At 40.7% G+C, this 23,163-nt stretch overlaps 2 protein-coding genes and 1 pseudogene across 3 annotated transcripts; all 3 read left to right on the top strand.

Annotated features, from left to right (window-relative positions):
• Window positions 1–7,165: 7,165 nt before the first annotated feature.
• LOC311061618 (chemerin-like receptor 1) lies at window positions 7,166–8,160 on the top strand (annotated as a pseudogene). The gene has a single exon. The product of its transcript is annotated as a chemerin-like receptor 1 (transcript).
• A 7,013-nt stretch (window positions 8,161–15,173) lies between these two features.
• LOC311061617 (chemerin-like receptor 1) lies at window positions 15,174–16,259 on the top strand (the record flags this gene model as incomplete). Its single annotated transcript, XM_084080311.1, has 1 exon — window positions 15,174–16,259. One exon carries the CDS (start codon window positions 15,174–15,176, stop codon window positions 16,257–16,259), a length of 1,086 nt encoding a protein of 361 aa, XP_083936437.1.
• Window positions 16,260–19,713: 3,454 nt separating this feature from the next.
• Window positions 19,714–20,787, top strand: LOC311061616 (chemerin-like receptor 1; the record flags this gene model as incomplete). Its single annotated transcript, XM_084080310.1, has 1 exon — window positions 19,714–20,787. One exon carries the CDS (start codon window positions 19,714–19,716, stop codon window positions 20,785–20,787), a length of 1,074 nt encoding a protein of 357 aa, XP_083936436.1.
• Between the last annotated feature and the right edge of the window lie 2,376 nt (window positions 20,788–23,163).

The raw sequence follows: 23,163 nt of genomic DNA, 5'->3' as shown, positions 1-23,163 counted from the left end.
GATGGGGGAACATAGGCCTGAGGGAACATGGAGCTGAGGGAACATAGGGCTGAGGGAACATGGAGCTGAGGGAACATAGGGCTGAGGGAACATAAGGCTGAGGGAACATAGGGCTGAGGGAAGCTAAGGCTGAGGGAACATAGGCCTGGAGGAACTTGAGTACGCTTCCCCCATGCACCTCTCTCACTCTCTGACTGACCAAAACGAAGAATTGTAAAACATATCACTTCCATAGGATATTCTTTTCAGGACTAAGTTAAGATCACAGGCTACTGAGGCTAGGAGATGAAGTGAAGCAGAGTAGCCTATACACAGTTTGCACCATGACAACAGCGATGTGGCAAAACACACCCATCCTTTCCTTTTTTACAATCTTTTCAATCAGACGGACAAAATAATAAATCCCGGTTCTGATTATCAACACCCGAGCAAACCACCCTACTCAGCGCTGATTAGGAGGAGACACAGCTGTGTCTCTCAGCTGTGTTGTGGCGTATCAAAAATAGCAGACATACAAGCTCACAACGCGGCGCGTTGCGACGTGCTGTGAGCTATTTTCAACGCACGACACCATCCAGGGACGTGCTGGGCCCCTAATTCAGCCTGGGAATCTCAGATAGAGAGGCCCGGATGTTTTGCAGTTTAACATGTAACCTGTGTAGCATACAGTTTAACCTGTAACCTGTTGTTTAACGTGACCTGTGTAGCATGCAGTTTAACATGTAACCTGTGTAGCATACAGTTTAACCTGTAACCTGTGTAGCATGCAGTTTAACCTGTAACCTGTGTAGCATGCAGTTTAACCTGTAACCTGTGTAGCATGCAGTTTAACCTGTAACCTGTGCACACATGGGATCCAACCAGAGCTTGAGCACCTGCCTGTTTGCTTTCACAGGAGCAATTGCCCTTCTCTTATTTAAATATCGGTCTTGCTGAACCACAGTTGCTCTCCACCCTGCTCTCATGCAATACAATGTAGGTTAGGTCGCTTTGTTTGAAAACGCTGAAAACGTTTTAGTTGAGCATGTCTCCAAGTATAAAAGGCACGAAAATAGCAAATAAAGTCGTCAGCACTCGCTATGCAACACTTTTAAAAACACGCAGCAGAAGAAGGAAATGTAAACGTTTCTCAGACATATGTGGGTGTTAAGTGTGGTTTACATTTAGACTATGCAAGTAACACTCAAAAGTGTGAACTTGCTACAGTAGGTTCTGTTGACAGGCTTCTTATTAGGGCTTATCTATGAATCATTATCGTTCATATTTGTAATTATATGTAGTATGTACACTTTTGCTAGACTGGTTTAACTGCTGCTGTCCTTCACACCAACACGGTCTCACAGGGTTGGGGGTATAGTTGGGTAGGTTTGGGGGTCTACAACGTTTTTCAGGTCAAGGACCCCCTAGCTGATAGAGAGAAGAAGAAGGACCCCATACTGTGTATTCTTATTTTTTAGAATGCTTTCCATTCTGTCATACAGAAACGTGAATGGCGTGTGCATTGTGGCCTTGCATAGAACTTTAAAATGCTGTTAGCCAGCTCTGTGCAGTTTTGGAGAAGTAAAAACTCCTGACTAGACACATAGTACTTCAACATGCGTGAGAACACTGTTCCGTGTGAACCTCAAAATGGTGAAGTAGAGCAGGGTGTTCTTCACAGCTTCTTCACAGCTTTCATGACATCTGACAATTCAGCACTAATGTCTTTGGCAACGTTACGAGTGACTCCATACATGGGCAACTGGCGGCCCGGCGGCCACATGCGGCCCTCACCTTCACTTAATGTGGCCCGCAGGTTAATATCGGAATACTGATATATTATTGATTTCAGCTGTTACAATTCATGACCCGCTTTAATTACTTTAGTCTATTAGTAGCTTAATGACTAGTATTACAATTCTAGTTATATTTTTTATGTCCAATGTATTTGTATTTAAGTTCATAAAGTTAACATAAGTATAACTACATGCATTTGAAATTAAATAAAAATGTTACTTTCAGGATTCCAATTCAAAAATAGCACAAACAAATTTGAATTCCAATAAAAAAATAGCAGATCTACAAGCTCAAAACGTGTCGCACTGCGACATGTTTTAAGCTTGTAGATCTGCTATTTTTGCTACTTTTGTGTGACATAGAAGGCCCGACAGTATATGCAATGTGGCCGTCTGGAGTGAGTGTGGAAATATAGTGGCCCTCTCCATGATCAAAGTTGTTAACCTGTAACCTGTGTAGCATGCAGTTTAATATGTAACCTGTGTATCATACAGTTTAACATGTAACCTGTGTAGCATGCAGTTTAACATGTAACCTGTGTAGCAGGCAGTTTAACATGTAACCTGTGTAGCATGCAGTTTAACATGTAACCTGTGTAGCATGCAGTTTAACATGTAACCTGTGTAGCATGCAGTTTAACCTGTAACCTGTGTACAGGGACGTGCTGGGCCCCCAATTCAGCCTGGGAATCTCAGATAGAAAGGACCGGATTTTTTTTAAACGGCCGGCCGGCCGGTTCTTCATTTCGGCCGTTTTCTTTTTAACGTCCCTGACACCATCGGACAACAAATAGTCTAATCTATAACTGCAGCGCACAGCAGCAGGCTGTCGGAATTAAACCACACAGTCAGATCATGATAAAAACTTTAAATTATTATGATTTTAATGGTTGTAGCCAACTACTTTATCCAAATAATATTAATAATAGCTGGCTTAAATGATAAGATACCCTAATAACAGCATTTTCCCAACCTGCCATGGTGGCCGGTGGTGTTTATAATTACCGGCCAATTAAACATTTTGCCAGTCAATGGCCGGTAAATACCGGCTAACGGAATCCCTGGCACATACACACTACTGCATGCACAGCAGTGACAGCACACACATGCACATACACACTAATGCATGCATTCACAAACATGCACACACACACATACGGTCATGTAGCAGGGAGTGAGTATATAAAAAGGTCAGAGCGGAACTCTGAGCGAGGACTGCCAGTCGCTCCAAGCCGCTCCGGTCCAGGCCGCTCACCACATGTTTGAGCATGCATGGTCCAAGGTCAGACACAGTGAAATCCTTATATGCTACAGCAGTGCACAACTTAATGTCCCTGCTCTCTAAAGAGCACACACTTAATTATGAACTGATTGATGTTGTGTAATCCTTGTACTCTTTAAGTTCACATATATAATAATGATACGGAGAGTGTTTGTTCACGTTGACTGTTTACTAATAGGTAGGTACGGAAGTAAGTGTGCATCATACAAACATGTCCGTGTCGCAACGCGAGCCCATGTCACTCAATACCTTACAAGACAATTGCTGTCATTCAAATTTCTCTGGTTATGAATTCCTTGTGTAAGTTGTGTTTATACTATCAGCCAATCAAAGGATACAATTTTAAACATAAGTGATGGTTTTGGCTCAACCGCATTCATGTCCACTATTGTCTGTCTTATTAAAAGGACAATATATGTAAAAAAAATAAACTTGAATGGCGTGTTTTGCATCATAGTTGCTGTCCATCTAGGCTCTCTATACTGATGGGGACGCATGTGTGCCTAAAGAGGAAGTGTTTCAGTCTCGCAGCGAAATACATATTTTTTTAGCTGCCTGAGGGCAGGACTGAGTTGGGCGAGCGGTTTGCAAAAAATGAAAAAATGGGTGCATGAGCGGAGAACGAACATGCCAACAGCCTCCTTGAGCGTGCACCTGGGTTTGCGAGTTTATTTTTATTTTTTATATTTTTTTGAACATTTAACTAACGTTTATATAGGGTAGTCAAGGGTGAAATTAAAAAAAAGTGTTTGTTTGTTTGTTTATTAAAGACGGGGTGCCGTGATTTTCAGTGATCCCCCCCCCCCCCCCCCCCCCAAAACATAATCATCAGGTATTATGGTTATACTAGTGGGAAGATTTTTTTCAAAAAAGTGTACAGAAAGTGTTGAAATTATGTTTTTATGTGGACACGCCTCCAGTTCATTAAGTATACCTGGTTCTCACCTTAGCACCTCCTCCACCACCTTAGCACCACCCACCTGTCCTAGTCCCTCCTCCTCATGCCCACACCTGTTGTGTTATGATAATGAGGGGGAGGAAATGTTTTTACTATGTCACTAAAGCGCTGTTTTTCTATTGGCACGTTTGACCCTCAAGGTTTCAGCCTCCAGCTAGAAACTCAAAATAGTCAGAGAAGACATAAAACACCATAAAAACACCACCAGGGGGCTTAATGAAGTTCTATCAACCTCATAGACATATGAAAAACAGAAAAAGTGCAAAACCATGGCACCACCTCTTTAAGGATCCCCATTAGTCTACACCTTAGTGGAGACTATTCTTCCTGGGGTGCAGACAGCTATTGACAAAAACCTAAACAGAAGTAGTCTCTATGATTTTAATTAATTTGAAAGTTTTGTAAACACACAATACTGTTTCAGTTCGTTTTTTTTTGTTTTTTTTCACCGGCTGGTTGTCCCTGCCTCCCCCTGGACCCTCGTCCGTGGTAGCTGTCCTCACTCTGGCCAGGCCACAGTGCTCATGTTCCTCTTCTCCTAGGGAGCACCCTCTCTTCTGCAGATCACTGGTGTCTCTTTCAGTGATGTGTCTGTCTGTCTGTCTGTCTGTCTGTCTGTCTGTCTGTCTGTCTGTCTGTCTGTCTGTCTGTCTGTCTGTCTGTGAACCAAATAACTAATGAGTGATCAGCGGGCTGCCTTAAAGAGATGATCAACTTCTGGGTCTCAAAGGTCAAAGTGACACGGTCAAGGTCAAAACCAAGTACAGATGGGTGGACTTTCATGCATTTTGTGGGAATGGTCAGTTATCTGTCCTGAAGACATGATGATGCATTTGCTGTTTTAAAATGAAATGTAACATTTAAAATGTTATTTAAAATGTATAAATGACACAATCTGTCATATGTAAGGATGGTATAAAACAAGAAGTGTATGGAAGATATTAATTTCTTATTCATGCATACGACAAACTCTGCAATGAACTGTAGACAAACTCTGCAATGAACCGCAAGAAGGAAGAGCAGATCTGAAATTAACAGAGAAGTTGATGTTTTTAATGAACTCACCACAAGAAATGCAATGTCTCTCTCTCTCTCTCTCTCTCTCTCTCTCTCTCTCTCTCTCTCTCTCTCTCTCTCTCTCTCTCTCTCTCTCTCATATCAGTAGCTATTAGTTCAGTGTAAAGAGAAAGTAGAAGTTTGTTCAGAGTTGTTCATCTCCGGACAGAATAGGCCTCGCTCTGCCCTGTGTTCTTCTCTGTGAGTATAAAATATTATTACTACTAGCTCTGTTATATCACTATTATTACTAGCTCCGATATATCACTATTATTACTAGTAGATATATTGAAGTACTGTTTTAGTATTTTAAATTCAATGTGCAAATATGTGGCTGTACATAGACAACAATATTGTATTGCTGCTGAGTTTGAATACATTAACATGTTAATGGAATCGATGTTGTAGTTGTTTTTATATAGGCTCTTGACCAGTGTTTACAACCTTGCTGTAACATCAATAATGGTGCAACTCTACAGTACAGAGACATCCCCTAACCTCAGCTTCTATAGTATTCTTCAAAACATTCTGGTATATCAATTTTTTATAGATTTTTTCTTTACATGCATTGTTCTACAACATCAACTCTGCCTCAGATTGTAAGCTAGTTATTGTCATCATATTTTATGAAAAGTTTTATGTTTTCATAAAACCACAGTCAGTCAGCACGGTGAGCACACACAAACTGGGTTGCATGACATGAGGAAGCTGTGGGGGGGGAGTAGAGTTTGTGCAACGGACAGTGCAATGTTGTGTGTTTGTGGTGCCCCCTATGGACATAAGTGAAAGTGCATTTGGAGATGAGCTCCATAGAGGTCCCACAACCTGTGATTCTGAATTGGGGATGACTGGATGTTGTGCTGAAGTTATGTTAAGTTTGTTGAATTTGTGAATCTAATGACTGGCAAACAAAATGAACTATACAAACCTTGTTTGTCACATCATGCACGAGATAAATTGCGCCTAATATATATTTTTTTTAAATAAGTGTGTGGAACAAACTAAGCCAAATGGCGTTTGGCTCTGTGTTGTTTAGAGCAGTGGTTCTTAAACATTTTCAAGGACCCCCGCATTGACATGTATTTGGCTGTGGACCCCCATTTGAATTGGTTTTGTGCCAGGCAGCACCCCAATATGATAAGATTTGTCAAATGCTGTCTACAGTTTTTTTGAAAATAGCAGATCAACAAGCTTGCGTATTGTGATATGTTGCAAGCTTGTAGATCAGCTATTTTCAAAATGCTGCAAAGTTCCACAGCAGTTAATGTTTTGTGGGTAAAACATTTTTTGGACTGTAGGACCTATGGTTCAAAGGTTATTGGCTAAAAAGTTAAGTGGCTTGTACACCATGAGTCCGATTAGAAACATTTGGAAGGGAGGTTATTCCTTCGGCCTAATGGGAAGGTGTGTGACAGACACGCCCCTTTTCTATACAAACCCATTGTAACTTAAAATACCATTTTAACCATGATAGACTCATCAAAAACACCAGTCCTTGGTTCTGGTGACTTACTTCTAATACGCAAAGGGACTTGTTTTTTCAAGTACTTTTATAATTTAATTGGAACAAAACTTAAATACACCAAAACCAAGGACGGGTGTTTTTGATGAATCTATCATACTTAAAAGTTAGAATATCTAAATACAGAATCAAGCAACTTCAAAAGTGTCCAGGGTGCTCACAAAAGGAGAGACAGCGTGGTGGACTCTGCCACGGCGGAGTCGGTCTCCGCCGCTGCGGAGTCGGTCTCTGCCGGAGGAGACGGACTCCGCGCGGCGGAGAACGACTCTGCGCGGCGGAGAACGACTCTGCCATGGCGACTGCCACATCGGTTTGGGATTTCGCCCCTCCTGCACAAAAGAGCAGATGGTAAAATGACCCCAAACATGTTTGAAAGGGAAATATCCATTTAACCCTTTTTTTTAACGTAAATATATCACTTATCTTTAATTAAGAGTTGTAAATACTGATGTGGTGAAATCATCAACATTATTTAGGCCATTATAAATGGTTATGGAGTCGTACTTAGCCCTACGTGTGATGAAACAAAGCATGTAGCCTCCCTTTGTTTTGTTATTTTAGGTTTTAGGACAATGGAGATGGAAAAATCCCTCAAGATCGTGTCCCTCGTCATTTTCAGCCTGGTCTTTGTGCTCGGCGTGTTGGGGAACGGAGTTGTCATCTGGGTGACAGGCTTCAAAATGAAGAAAACCATCAACACCGTTTGGTATCTCAACCTCGCTGTGGCCGACTTCCTCGTTACAGCATTCCTGCCCCTGACCATCACAGAAATAGCTCTGGACAACCACTGGCCTTTTGGCAAATTCATGTGCAAACTGAACTATATCGTTCTCCTCATGAACATGATTGCCAGCCTCTACATTCTGATGGTCATCAGTGTTGACAGATGTGTAAGTGTGGTGTGGCCAGTGTGGGCCCAGAACCACCGCAGTGTCAGAAAGGCCTTTTGTGTGAGTCTGGGTGTCTGGGTACTGGCCTTAGTTTTCAGCTCCCCTTACTTCATCTTTAGGACCACGCAGCTCCGTGATAAGGACATCATTGAGTGCTCTGACAACTTTGGACTCATAGATGACAATACATCCGCAGAGATTCAGTTGTGGAATTTTCGATTTGGGGCCATGATCATCACTGAGTTCCTCATGGGATTCATGGTCCCTTTCACCGTCATCGTCTCCTGCTATTCTGTCATCATCTACCGACTCAGGAGGAATCGCTCTCTGGTCAGCCATTCAAGTCGCCCCTTCAAAATCATAGCAGCTGTTATCACCACCTTTTTCCTGTGCTGGGCGCCCTATCATAACTGATTCAGTTGGTGAAAGAGGACAGTGAAACACTGGATAATGTGGTCAACATTGGGTTTCCCATAGCTGTCTGCGTGGCATTTCTCAACAGCTGCCTGAACCCGCTGCTGTACGTGTTCATGGGTCAGGATTTCAAAGATGTATTTCGCAGGTCTATCCTGAAAGTGATGGAGAAAGCCTTCACTGAAGACCTGCCTCAGACCAGCACTTACACAAACCCAGGGACCACCAGTCAAGAGACTGCCTTGTCTGAGGCACAGGTATAGAGTAGAATCAAAAGTGTATTTTCCATGGATTCCTGGGATAATGAAGCAACTCCCCAAGGGTCACACTCATTTCTGCTTAATAACTAGATAACTAGATAACACACCTTTCGCTAGCCTACAGATTTTGTCCAAAACTCACTCAAAACGCTACAAAAATCACGATCACATTGTCCGATCTAGCCCTAATTGTAATCACACATTGAGGGGCCTCTGAACAACACAGAACAATTTCACTTAAACCCACAGGATGTCATTGTTTGTTCGCAAAAACATGATTTTCTTGCAACATATTATGTACAGATTACAATGTGGACAATGGAAAATGTTTCACATGATGTTTTAATATAGACGCAATGGCCATGTCACAAAATGGGTAGGGTACTTTGACATCCCAATGCTTTAAGAACATTTATCATTGAACATGCAGTAAGAGCAGCATGAAAGGTTTTTATTATGTTACTCTGTTGTTGTTGCCCTGCTGATGTTCTGTACCTTATTTTGTAGTATTGTTTCCTGTTGTGCCTAGTTACTGTTACCTGTCTTGTCTCACCTCCCTGTTGATTAGTCTTGTTCTCCTCCTGTGTCCTCTTAGTCCCTCAGCCTATCCCAGTGTTGATTGTCTGTTGAGTTCACCTGTGTCTTATTATTTCCCTGTCTATTTAAGCCCTGTGTTTGCAGCCTGTCCTTGCTTGTTCATTGTATTATGTTGCGTGTTGTTACATCGTGAGTTCAGTCCAGGGCCGGTGCTAGGCAATTTGGCGCCCTAGGCAATATTTTTCCTGGCACCAGTGTCAAAAACCTAGTGGTATTTTAAGCCACATATTGCCTCATTGTGCGTTATAACTTATGTGGAGTCCAGGATGAAGATACAGGTGTTTACTACTGTCAGAGTTGACACGATATAATGTGTTCACACAGTGATAATCACTATATCGTCGGTGTCCGGGACGAACCAGCTAACTCCATTTTCAGCTTCTTTTTTTCCCATAAATCAATGCTATTGAACACCCTTTACGTCTGTGTAAAAAAACAACAACATTTGAAACAATGAAAAGTATTAAAAAGCGCCTCTGACGAAACCTCCCAACTCCATTGGATCCTCAAACTGTCCATCGACACCACGCAACTCCCCCCCCTCTCCTCTCCTGCAGCCTTTGAACAGCATGCAGAGAGCAGAGCGCGCTGGATGCGCAGTGAAAGAGGAGCTGTACCACGTAAACAAACTAAACGGCAGGGTTTTTCTTTGTCTGTTAAAACTATGCAGTGTACCTGTTTATCAAACGTAACACTGATGCTAATGTTATGAAAACAAGTAATTATATTTCTAAGTGTTTTATGAGGAGAGCAATGTTAGAAGAAAGGAGTTCATAGCATTTCTGTAGCGCTAGTTCTACTCAAACTCCAACTCTGTGAACCCCTCTTTGCAGAAGTTATTGTAATATTTAAAGTCCTGTTTATTATTGTAGGCCTATATAATAAGTGTCATGAAGCATCAGGGCATTAATTCACAGCATTGTGAGCTTGGAGATCCATTGTTAGCTTTTGGGAATTATACCCATTTGAAACCTCTCCCTCAGCAGCGGAGCTATTGTCAGCTGTTTGGACACCTAACTCCATTTCAGCTGGATTTCTGCTCGTACGAAAATGCTAACTCCACTTGCGCTGGATTTGGGTAAAGTGGTGATAATATAATGACACATGCAAGTATCTGACAATATATGAAGTCACTATACCAACTTCGATGAGGCAGTATTGCTTTGTTTGAAAAATATAAGGTTTTCTTCATTTCCTGAAAAACTTTTTTTTCATTTCCTGAACAATAAGCGTTTTGGAGTTAGCAGGTTCGCGCTGGACAGCAGAGATATGATAAAACATTGCATACAATAGAAAGTGTGACGATTCCTGTATTATATGTTGTTAGTTACATTTCACCTTGGTGTTTCACCCTTAGGCTATTTGGTTATGAGTTGTGTATTTGCTTTGCATTTCTCATTTCTCCTTTCTCATTGGTTCCCAGTGTGATGATGGCCATCAATGAGATTGGTGAGCACCTGGGCCCGGGTGCTCACGCTCCCTTTTAAAAGCCTGTCTCCCCAGTACTCTCCCATTTATTATGATTTGTGCACCTCACCCACTATGCACCTCATTCAACCTTTATGTTAACGCATGCAGCACTCTCACCCACACTATGCAATCATGCATACGCACATTACACTAACTGACTTCACTGATTCCTACACCTCACCTTCAGTCATTCATTTTGTTTCATAATTGTTTTTGTTTACTTTTTTAATATTAGTATTTCATGTTAAAACTGCCTTTAGTGTTTACATTTGAAGAAAGTTAATTTTGACCAACTGATGGACTGTGTGAAATGAATATAATGTGGACGTGTAGTAGTTCCGCCACAAGAAGTAGAAAATGGAGAAAAAGGACTTTAAAGGACTGTGCACAGCCTACTGTTGATTAGCACCATTATGTGTTTTTGTCTGCATTCATTCACGGTGCAGCTAGTGGTCATCACAGTGATGGAAGCTCACTTAAAGAAAAGTATAGGTTTGCATTGAATGTGTAGGGGTTAGGGGTGTACAATGGGTGGCCAATCACAGTGCAGGGTTAGGGGGGTACAATGGGTGGCCAATCACAGTGCAGCAAATGTCAATGTCCCAACCTCACATATAGGGGCGGCTACACCGCCCAAAAATCACACCCAGTGTGAAGTGGGCGGTGCGGTCATCACAGTGGTCATCACAGTGATGGAAGCTCAAAATATACAAGTTTCACTTTAAAAAAAAATGTTTTTTGAAGTGCATAGTCCTATTTATGGGTTCTTAATTTCATCATGCGTCTCGCTAGCCAATCACAGTACGTCGCAGCCAATCAGCCAATCACAGTACAGCGAAAGACAAATTTTCGCAACGGAAGAAAAACTTTCGCTACGGATGAGTCCCAAACCCACTAATAGAGGCGGCTACACCGCCCAAAAATAAAAATCCTCAAAAGTGTACTTAAGTACAGTATTAAGTAAATGTACTTAGTTACTTTACACCACTGAAAACCTGAGCAGTGTTCAGTTCACTGAACGACCACTTGAGGTCAGTGTTGCTCTAAAAGTAGCCGTCTGCGTTTACTGCGTGCCCCCCTTTGCCTTGTGATGTCCTGAAGTGAGGTCAGCACATAATTGGCCCACATGGTGACTTCAGCGAGGGTGAAGCCTCAGTGGTCATGTAGGAGCTACGGGACGTCCAAATAAGGTGATTGTGACTGTAAGCAACGACGGGAAAGCAACCATAGACATTAAAGTGCTTCACACACACATTTAAATGTCAAAATTTAACTGAGATAGAATGCAAAAAAAAACTGTTTGCATTAACCACTTTAACCACTCAAACCCCAGGGCCCTCATACCAGATCCTATAGTATTTCCGTCTTCACCAAATCTCTTTGTGGAAACTAGCAGATCTTCAAGCTCACAACGTGTCATGCTGTTACGCGTTGTGAGCTTGAACATCTACTATTTTCAGGTATTGATATCTTTTTTGAACATTTCTGGAAAATCATTGAATTTGTTTTAGTATTTTGAAAAGCAAGTACTTTTTTTAATTTTATACAAATTTGACAGAGCAACTTTCACTTGTAGTTGAGTAATGTTTCATCAGGAGTATAATACTTTGACTCAAGTACTGGAGTTCAGTACTTTGTCCAACACTTGTCCTTTCCTATGGATTTAAAGCCCAAATCTTAACAAATATGTTCACTTAATTGTGACATTTGAATATAAATCTTGAATCTTGCACATGGTGTTTATATTAGCAATTAATAGAAAAGTTATAATAGCAATTAACAACAATTATTATTACAATTATTCAGAATGTTCTTATTTGTTTAAATAAATAAAACATCTAAATCTAAAATGTGCAAAGATAGCAGATGTACAAGAAACCCTTTGAGCTTGTAGATCTGCTATACCTACTTTCCCCGTTTTAATGGCTTATATCTAGAATATTCCATTCCTTGAGTCCATCGCTTGAACTGTTCCTACCTAATCTGCTGTAAATAGAAGATACTGTGAAGTTGTTAACATTAAGTTAGGTGGCAGCTACTGAGAAAATGCTGTTGGTGTATAAAATATACCAAGATCTAAATATACCTGTACACAAGCTGTAACAATAAAGCACAACCTTGAACCTTGAACCTTGAATTGACTCCTAGTCTGTTCAGCAGCAGGTTACCAATCATTTCCTCTCATTAGCTCACTTGACTGACACTGTAACACATTATCGTCTGATTGGGCATTCACCACATCTTTTCAAGATTATGCTGGGGACCACGTGGAACCCCCTCAAGGACCCCTGCAGGGTCCCCACCCCACTTTGAGAACCATTGAACATAATAGACAGGTTACAATAGTATGTTAATATTATACAAATATCACTAAGGTTTACAGCACCTTCAAGATATTCTGATGACAGAATTTGATGTATGTATTGTCACATAAAGTGAATAATAAAGCTAGCTGGTCTTGTATGCCAAGTATGCTATGTGCGCACCGGTGTGTGTGAGTTGTGGTTGAATGGCACAAGGATATAAACCAGTCTTGTTATGTAAACCGGCAAATGTGCGTCAGACTCTGTGTTATGCCACATGTGTGACAGACCAATGTGTGGTTTGTCTGATAGTTTATGACAAACTTGTCGTTGTCTGATAGTTTATGACACATTTGTGGTTTGTCTGAAAGTTCCCTTCTTCACCACCACTGTGCAGATTTTGCTGAATACTGCAACAACTTGCGCAGTCATGGTGAAAAAAGGGAACTTGGAATGACACTTCAAACAAGAAATCATTTCACAAGACTTCATCAGAAAAGAAAAAGAAAGAAGGAACTGAAATCCTAGCCACATAATTATGTATAAGTGTACTGTAGATGAGAATAGATCATATATATATATATATATATATATATATATATATATATATATATATATATATATATATATATATATATATATATATATATATGCACACACACACACACACACACACACACACACACACACACACACACACACACACACACACACACACACACACATACATACATATATATATTTTTTTCCCACTCTCTTCTGGTGACTGTCACATCACAGGTTAATAGGTGTAAAACAATGAGGGAAGGGAAGGGAAGGAAAAAAATAAGGAACTAGAAAAAGTGGTCCTCGGAACACAGGTGTCCGCCAGGTCAGGTAGGTTATTGTGGCCTCCTGGTGGCGCTGTAATAGGCTAATGTGAAAAGGGTGCCATTTGTTCTTAGACAATCGGCAATCGGATACTGCATTCATGATTTGAGGCATTGTGTTCCAAAAATGTGTTTTGCTAAATTAGACGTGCTGGTGGCGCTATAACAGGCCAATATGAAAAGGGTGGTATTTAGTGGGAATTTCACGGAACGTTCATGATTTGAGGGATTTTGTTCAAAACAAACCAATCCTGCAAACTTTGGAAGCCAATCTTAGGCAATCAGGATGGAATATGGGAAATCGGACAGATCCGTGTTGATCACATGACTATAGAGATACTGTGTACCGATTTGTGTGATGTTTGGACAAAATCTGTAGGACTAATATCCAAGTAATATCCAAAAATGTGTTTTGCACATTTCGGCCTAATGGTGGCGCTATAACAGGCCAATCTGCAAAAACTCGGGGCAGAGGTTCGGCTTTGGCATCCAGGGAGTGTTTGTGCATAGTTTTGCAGTGACCGGGCTAGTGGTGCCGGATATTATAGCTGCTCACAGACAGACGGACGGACACACACATACACACGGATGGACACTAGGACGGACGGACGGACAGACAGGGTGCAAACCATAGTCTCGGCCATGCCTTTCGGCCTTGCAGAGACGATAAAAAAAGGAGACCACAACGTATCTACATATTTACACATATTGAAGTCTTGTCAAATGAGTTGTGGTTTGTCACAAAGTGTCTTACCATGTATCTTGGCAGGCAGGCAAGCATGACAAAAACATACAGTAGGAGTCGAGGTCGGTAATCGTGATGGGATGTACTCGCCACTGACTGTGTGTGTGTCTCAGGGCATGGTCCATCGCCCCAATAAACAGGAAGGGGGCCAAGGTGTCACCCTGAATGACGCCCACGATCATCTCAAACGTTTTAGTCTCACCATCGTGGGTCAGAACCTTGGCTCGAGTCCAACTGTAGCTTGTCACTATCGTCTGCACCATCATAGCCATCATGGCTGTCTGAATAAAATAGAAGCTTGAGTCCACTTCAATGTTGTTTTTTTCATGTGAGACATTATCAAGCATGCATTATTTTGTCCACTTTAGTTGCAACACATTAAAACATGAAGTTGATTAAATAGTAACATAGTCAGACTTCTCTCTTTTATCTTTTTGTCATCAGTTTCCTCCCACAGAATGAAAAACTGTAGAGTTATTTTTATTTTAGTTATTATGTTTGGGTTAGTTAGTCTTTTTTTAATTTATTTTTTATATAAATAACAAATATGTGAGCTACTGTCATTTCTCCTTCCAGCCCTCCCCCTGCGTACGGCTAACGTGACAGGCATTTCATCACACCTCAGGCATTTCATCACACCTTAATAGAGATAAGAGCTCCTCAGCATTCACTGACCACAGTTATGAAGACACTTCTCTGGCTGACATCACTTCAACACATTGAAACAGGTATCTATTCTTCTTTTATGTATCTACACTGTCTACAGCAATGATTACTATGGGAATAATAGAGCTATTTAACACTTATTTGAACATAAATATATCACTCAACAATGCCTTTAAATAAGGGTTGTAAAGGTTGATGTGTGAAATGATTCATCAAGTGTATTTATGAAATCATAAATGGTTATGGAGTCTTACTGAGCCATATGCAGGAAGAAATTAAGACATTTAATAAATGGTGTAAAAACAAAGCTTTGTTTTGTTATTTTAGGTTTTTATGACCACAACTGCTGTCTATCAAAATAATACCATGGATCTGTCTGGTGGAAACAGCTCTTTCTGGGTCAATGAGGAGTGCAGGGATGAACATGCTGAAGGTGATGAGGATGAACTCAATAAATCCCTCAAGATCGTGGCCCTCACCATTTTCAGCCTGGTCTTTGTGCTCGGCGTGTTGGGGAACGGTGTTGTCATCTGGGTGACAGGCTTCAAAATGAAGAAAACCATCAACACTGTTTGGTATCTCAACCTCGCTGTGCCCGACTTCCTCGTTACAGCATTCCTGCCCCTGATCATCACACAAATAGCTATGGATTACCACTGGCCTTTTGGCAAATTCATGTGCAAACTGAACTATACTGTTCTACACATTAACATGTATGTCAGCATCTTCATTCTAATGGTCATCAGTGTTGACAGATGTGTATGTGTGGTGTGGCCAGTGTGGGCCCGGAACCACCGCAGTGTAAGAAAGGCGTCTTGTGTGAGTCTGGGTGTCTGGGTTCTGGCCTTGGCTCTCAGCTCCCCTTACTTCATCTTTTTTGACACACGGCCCTCCTTCCGTGGTAAGGACATCATCAGGTGCTTCATCAACTATGCACTCACTGATGACTGCAGTAAACCCGCGATGCAGTTGTGGAAGTTTGGACGTGGGGCCATGATCATCACTTGCTTCCTCATGGGATTCGTGGTCCCTTTCACCGTCATCGTCTCCTGCTATTCTGTCACCATCTACCGGCTCAGGAGGAATCGCTCTCTGGCCAGGCACTCAGGTCGCCCCTTCAAAATCATAGCAGCTGTTATCATTGCATTTTTCTTGTGCTGGGTCCCCTTTCACATCATGGAACAGATTGAGTTGGTGAATCTCATAGGTGACACGGAGGGTAAGTTCAACATTTGGTTACCCGTAGCTGGCAGCCTAGCATTTATCAACAGCTGCCTGAACCCGCTGTTGTACATGTTCATGGGTCAGAATTTCAAGGATGTAGCTCGCAACTCTATCCTGAAAGTGTTGGAGAAAGCCTTCACTGAAGAGCTGCCTCAGACCAACACTTACACAAACCCAGGGACCACCAGTCATAGCAAAGAGAATTGCTTTTCTGCGGCACAGGTGTAGGTTTATTTTGCATTTATTTTAGCAAAATTGTAAATAGCTTTTTATTGTTTTCTCGTTACATTCTTAAGATTGAAACGATGATGCAAAATATCCAAAATAATATGTTGAAGTTATAGTTTTAAAAACAATATTGTTTATAATCGTACATAGTCACAAAACTCATTACATTTTTGCGTTTGTTTGTTTGTTTTGGCCATTGGTTTTGTTTGGCAGGCATATGATGATGATGCACACTTTACATTTAGCTATTTAATTGCAACTACAAAATTGATGACCATATTTATAATGCCTACATTCTAAAATCTAAATACTAGAAAATTCAGCTCCTCGGAGCACAGATCTCTTCCAGGCCGGGTTATACCCAGGGCTGTGTCAGTCGGGTGCAGCCGTCAGGACATGGACCCATAAGGATCCATTAGACTCATGTCTAAAACGTGTCGCCTGTTGCTGCATGTATGTTGACAAGCCTTGTTTGTGGTGTTCACAGCTTTTAAAGTGCTTGTTGGACTGTGTACTGTTGATTAACATCATTGTGTTTTTTCTGCATTCAAGGAGCTTCCTTTGTATAGTTCTTTCATAGTTTTGAGCCATTTAGGAAGCCCTGCACCCTGATGTTCTGTTGTTCCTACATTTAACATGAAATATTCTGTATAATAACTTATTTAATAATCATCAGCTGTACAGTAGGCCTACTATCTCTCAACCTTAGAGCTCCCCTTGTGATGTGTTATTGCCCTGTTTCTTTCACAGCGTGAAACTGTGTGTGTGTGTGTGTGTGTGTGTGTGTGTGTGTGTGTGTGTGTGTGTGTGTGTGTGTGTGTGTGTGTGTGTGTGTGTGCGCGTGTGTGTGAGAATATTAAACCCAGCATTTGTCATTGAGTCTTCAGATTAATACGAAGACAATAAAAACGATGTGATAAATAAAGTTAATATACAATCATGTAATATGTTGTTCTCTATCTCGTCTTCTACCACAACAACATAAGATTTAAGTGAAATTATACTTTGGTAGATGTTTGGGTTGTGTAAGTTACCATGGATCTCCAAATATTCTCAATAGTTGCTCCGTTGATTCAAAATGTATATTCCAAAATAATCTCCTAATCGATGTACACTGCATGGTGATGCAAAGTCACTCTTTTTTTTTTACCGATTTTGACAAATGATAACATCACAAAACCTTTTTTCTTTAAAATAAAAGTGTCAACTTTGTGTTGATTTATTTTGTAACTCTCCTGACCTGTAAGTCTTGAGTTTCCTGCAAGTGCATTCCTTAGTTGTGTCATGTCTTGTCTCTCCACCCTGTGATTATTGTTTATTTGCGTCACCTGTGTCCTGTTTGCGCCACCAGCCAATCCCTGTATTGATTGTTCTTGAGTGCACCTGTGTCTTATTTTCCAAGTGTATTTATTATACCTGTCTGTTTCCCCAGCTATATGTATGTTTGATTGTCTATTTCTGTAGCACGGTTTTGTGTCAAGTTTTTGCCTGTCTTCCCCTAGCGTTTGGGTCTAACTTTGAAGACATACAGCTGTCATTTTTGAAAATATCTCAATAAAAATGTTAACAAATGTTTAGGCTACTTTTCTATAGCTATTACAAAGATAATATACCTTTTAATTTTCACTTTTGAATCCTTAAATATTTTTAAAAGCAAGTCAAGTACTTGCAATTTGACTGAGCAACTTTCAATTTGAGTCATATTTGACCAAGATTGACTCAACACTGAGTACTTTGTCTACTACTGAATATGTTTTGTATCCACTACAGTTTAGACACAGACTGTATGTATTCTGGATGATCCAAATAAAGTGCTGTCTGTGAAGGAAGACAGCGTTATTTATGTGCTTCAACCAGGCCTGGAATTTTGTCATTTAAGGGGCAAGGCCATTTATTCCCACGGGTGAAGAGGGGCTTTGGGTGGACTATGTCTTGTTTTTTGGCATGTCTCACAGGTTCTGACCACCTCCATCTCCATATCCATCCCAGGCCACCAGACATAACTTCTTGCCAAGGCCTTCATGTGTACAATTCCAGGATGTGCATCATGTAACATTTTCAGTACTTCCGCTTTTGCTGCCCCAGGAATCACTACATGACTCCCCCAAAGGACACAGTTCTTATGTGCTGACAGTTCATGTTGTCTCTGAACAAAAGGCTTAAAGTGCTCCTCCGCTACTTCAGAGGGCCATCCATGCAGTAGAAAGTGGAGCACACGTGACAAAATAGGATCCTTCAGGGTGAGATTCCCAATCCGCTTTACCTATGAAAGATGAGCTTTTGTCCTATTGTATTCAGGAAGCCCCAACTCGTTTGAAGCTTAGCCCCATGGGGGACAGAGTGTCAGGCATGGATTCATTTAGCATACCTGTCTGAGCAGCCTTTAAAGTGTATTGTATACACAATGTATATAGTCATTGGGTTAAAACACAAAGTTACTTTTAAAGATGTTATTAGTTCTGGGTAAAAACGTATGTTGTAGTTAAAATGAACAAAGTCTTGGCCTGTGTAGCTTTAATATAAGTAAAAGCCATGTGAGATTTAAAAAAAGTATTCACTCTGAACTGATTTCGGTGTCATTAAATTGAATTAACTTTGTATACAGATGAATGAGGATGTGATTTTTGGTGTCAATATAAAGTGTATAATGTGCAAAGAAATAATCGAAACGAAAACTTGTCTTCATGCAAATGAATGTGTTAAATAGGACAGGACACGCTGTCCGCTCGGATCAGCTCATGATTGGTTGAAATTAGGACTAGGAGGAGCTTTGAAACTACGGAGGGCTTTTTGAGTCTAGGGTATAAATGTGTGTACTCATGTGATTGTGAAATGCTGTGTGCTGCTATTATCTGGACCCAGCTGCAGTAACCACTTTTTGATGCTCCTGGTTGACAAATAAAGACACAGGAGAAAACCTTATCACCCTCGGACTGTCTCTCTTTGTTCTGCACTCTCACTAAAGGCTAGCGTTCTTCCACATCCACGTTGTGTCCACACCGTAAATACATCAAGAGCTACTCTCATTTCTCCTCCCAGCGACGTGGCGTCAGGCATTTCATCAGACCTACAAAGATATAAGAGTTCCTCAACATTCACTGACTACAGTTTGAAGAAGACCCTTCTTTGGCTGACATCACTTCAACACATTGAAACAGGTATCTATTCTTCTTTGATTTATCTAAACAGTCTATAGCAATGATTACTATGGGAATAATAGAGCTATTTAACACTTTAATATTTTAACGTAAATATATCACTCCATTGCCTTTAAATAAGAGTTGTAAAATGTTGATCTGTGGAATGATTCATAGGTTATTATAAATGTATGGGGTCTTACTGAGCCATATGCGGGAAGAAATTAAGACATTTAATAAATGGTGTAATAAAACAAAGTTTTTTTTTGTTATTTTAGTTGGTTATGACCACTACTGCTGTCTATGAAAATACAACCATGGATCTGTCTGGTGGAAACAGCTCTTTCTGGGAGGACAATGAGGAATACAGGGATGAACTCTACAAATTCCTCAAGATCGTGTCCCTCACCATTTTCAGCCTGGTCTTTGTGCTCGGCGTGTTGGGAAACGGAATTGTCATCTGGGTGACAGGCTCCAAAATGAAGAAAACCATCAACACCGTTTGGTATCTCAACCTCGCTGTGGCCGACTTCCTCTTCACAGCTTCTCTGCCCCTGATCATCACACAAACAGCTATGGATTACCACTGGCCTTTTGGCAAATTTTTGTGCAAACTGAGCTATACCGTTCTACACATTAACATGTATGTCAGCATCTTCATTCTAATGGTCATCAGTGTTGACAGATGTGTATGTGTGGTGTGGCCAGTGTGGGCCAAGAACCACCGCAGTGTCAGAAAGGCGTCTTGTGTGAGTCTGGGTGTCTGGGTTCTGGCCTTGGCTCTCAGCTCCCCTTACTTCATCTTTTATGACACACGGCCCTCCTTCCGTGGTAAGGACATCATCAGGTGCTTCGAAAACTTTGCACTCACTGATGACTACAGTAAACCTGCGATACAGTTGTGGAAGTTTGGACGTGGGGCCATGATCATCACTTGCTTCCTCATGGGATTCGTGGTCCCTTTCACTGTCATCGTCTCCTGCTATTCTGTCATCATCTACCGGCTCAGGAAGAATCGCTCTCTGGCCAGCCACTCAGGTCGCCCCTTCAAAATCATAGCAGCTGTTATCATTGCATTTTTCTTGTGCTGGGCCCCCTTTCACATCATGCAACTTATTGAATTGGTGAATCTCATAGAGCACAGTGAAACGCAGGTTAATAAGTTCAACATTTGGTTACCCATAGCTGTTAGCCTAGCATTTATCAACAGCTGCCTGAATCCGCTGTTGTACGTGTTCATGGGTCAGAATTTCAAGGATGTCTTTCGCAAGTCTATTCTGAAAGTGTTTGAGAAAGCCTTCACCGAAGAGCTGCCTCACACCAACATTTGCACAAACCCAGGGATCATCAGTCATAGCAAAGAGAATTCCTTTTCTGCAGCACAGGTGTAGATTTTGTATTTGTATTGAATTTATTTTAGCACAATTGTAAATAGCTTTTTATTGTTTTATCGTTACATTCTCAAGATTGAAACGATGTTGCAAAATATCCAAAATAATGTTGAAGTTAAAGTTTCAAAAACAATATTGTTTATAATCGTACACAGTCACAAAACCCATTCTATTTTTGCGTTTGTTTGTTTTGGCCATTGGTTTTGTTTGGCAGGCATTTGATGATGATGCACACTGTACATTTAAGCTATTTACTTCCAACTACAAAAGTGATGATCATATTTATAATGCCTATATTTTTATCACTAAAAGAAATATGCTCATATATATGATCAGATCTCTTCCAGGCCGGGTTGTCTACCCAGGTCTGTGTACTGTGTAAGTCGGGTGCAGCCGTCAGGACATGGACCCATAAGGATCCATTTGGTTCCATTTGTACGCTGTCAGAGTTACAGACCTGTAAAGGTCCAATTAGACCCTTGGTGGTCCACCAACCTGACATTTAGAAACAGTGGTTTATTCTATGGTGTATGTTCGTATTTCGGTTACAGCAACAATGGGGTTGGCTGGCTTGTTGGTGCATCTGACTTTACAAGTGTATTTCCTTCTTTTTATTTGTTTTATTTTCTAATTTTCTTGTCCTCATGGACTCATGTCTGTAACGTGTCGCCTGTTGCTGCATGTATGTTGTCAAGCATTGTTTGTGGTGTTCACAGCTTATAAAGTAATAATGCAATAAAGATAATATACAATCATGTAATATGTTGTTCTCCATCTCGTCTACCACAGCAACAAAGGGAAATTATACTTTGGTAGAGGTTTGGGTTGTGTAAGTTACCATGGATCTCCAAATATATCTCAATAGTTGCTCCGTTGATTAAAAATGTATATTCCAAAATAGTCTCCTAATTGATGTACACTGCATGGTGATGTGTCAAAGTCACTCTTTTGACAGATTTTGACAATTTATAACATCACAAAACCTTCTTTTTTTTTAAATAAAAGTGTCAACTTTGTGTTGATTTATTTTGAAGTAACTCTTGTGTCAAGTCTTCTGCAAGTGCATTCCTTATTAGTTTTTTCATGTCTTGTCTATCCACCCTGTGATTATTGTTTATTTGCATCACCTTTATTGATTGTTCTTGAGTGCACCTGTGTCTAGTTTTCCAAGTATATTTATACCTGTCTGTTTCCCCAGCGATATGTGAATTGGATTGTCTGTTTCTGTAGCACGGTTTTGTGTCAAGTTTTTTGCCTGTCTTCTTTAGTGTTTGGGTCAAACTTTGAAGACATACAGCTGTCATTGAGGGCTATATTACAATTATTTTTGAAAATATCTCAATAAAATGTTTTATAAATGTTTAATTTTCTGTACAGCTATTGCAAAGATAATATACTTTGTAATTTTTACTTTTGAATCCTTCAATATTTTTAAAAGCAAGTCAAGTACTTGCAAATTTGACTGAGCAACTTTCACTTTGAGAGTCATATTTGACCAAGAGTAGCCTCGATCTCCAGGCTTTTATTTTCCTTCGCGTCTTGCTCAAAAATACGAGCCTGGACCAAGCTGTTGACGTTCCTGGCATAGGAAGTGGGATTCAACCTTTGATTTCCCCAACCGACCAGAGTGCAGTGGACGTCACTCCAAATGTTGTGACGTCAGGGCTCTCAATGCTGCACATTGGGGGAGGAGGAGGGGCGCTGGGCGGGCGCACATATCCGTTAACCGGCCTGGTATAATCAACTTATCACAGTTTAGACACAGACTGTATGTATTCTGGATGATCCAAATAAAGTGCTGTCTGTGAAGCAAGATTATTTATGTGCTTCAACAGGCCTGGCATTTTGTCATTTTAGGGGCAAGGCCTTGGTGTTGTAAATGTCAAATTTCAAATAAAATAAAACAATGATTTTCAGTTGACAAAAAAAAATAATTTAATTTAATGTAGCCTATTATCATTTCAATACATAAAAATGTACACTGTTCGTAGAGTCAAAAGTTCACACATGCGCAGCCCTGGACTTGTGGATCAGAGTCACTGGACTCATTTGAAGATGGGCATGGGGAGTTCAGAATCTTAACAAAGGACACTCAAGTTGAAGTGCCCCCCCTGCTCCCACTTTACATGTAAAAAGTGAAAGTTACTATGGCTATAGAGTACAGAAGTCCTGACGTCACTCGTTCATCCCCAGGTTCGTAAAGTGATTTCGCTATGGAGAATAACTTTGGGTCATCATAGAATCGTCTCATATAAGAATTGTGGTCCAAAAATAAACAAACTGTCTTGGCGATATTGTCAGGGAGGAGGCTCTGTATCGTTTATGATAGTCAGTCACTTATATTTGATACAGTCTGTTTCTGTGGAAAATTTAACT

The sequence above is a fragment of the Gymnoscopelus microlampas genome, assembly GCF_963454915.1.
Source record: "Gymnoscopelus microlampas genome assembly, chromosome: 15".
Classification (NCBI taxonomy): domain Eukaryota; kingdom Metazoa; phylum Chordata; class Actinopteri; order Myctophiformes; family Myctophidae; genus Gymnoscopelus; species Gymnoscopelus microlampas.
Note: the sequence above shows the minus strand (reverse complement) of the source record. Positions and strands in the feature narration are given on the sequence as shown.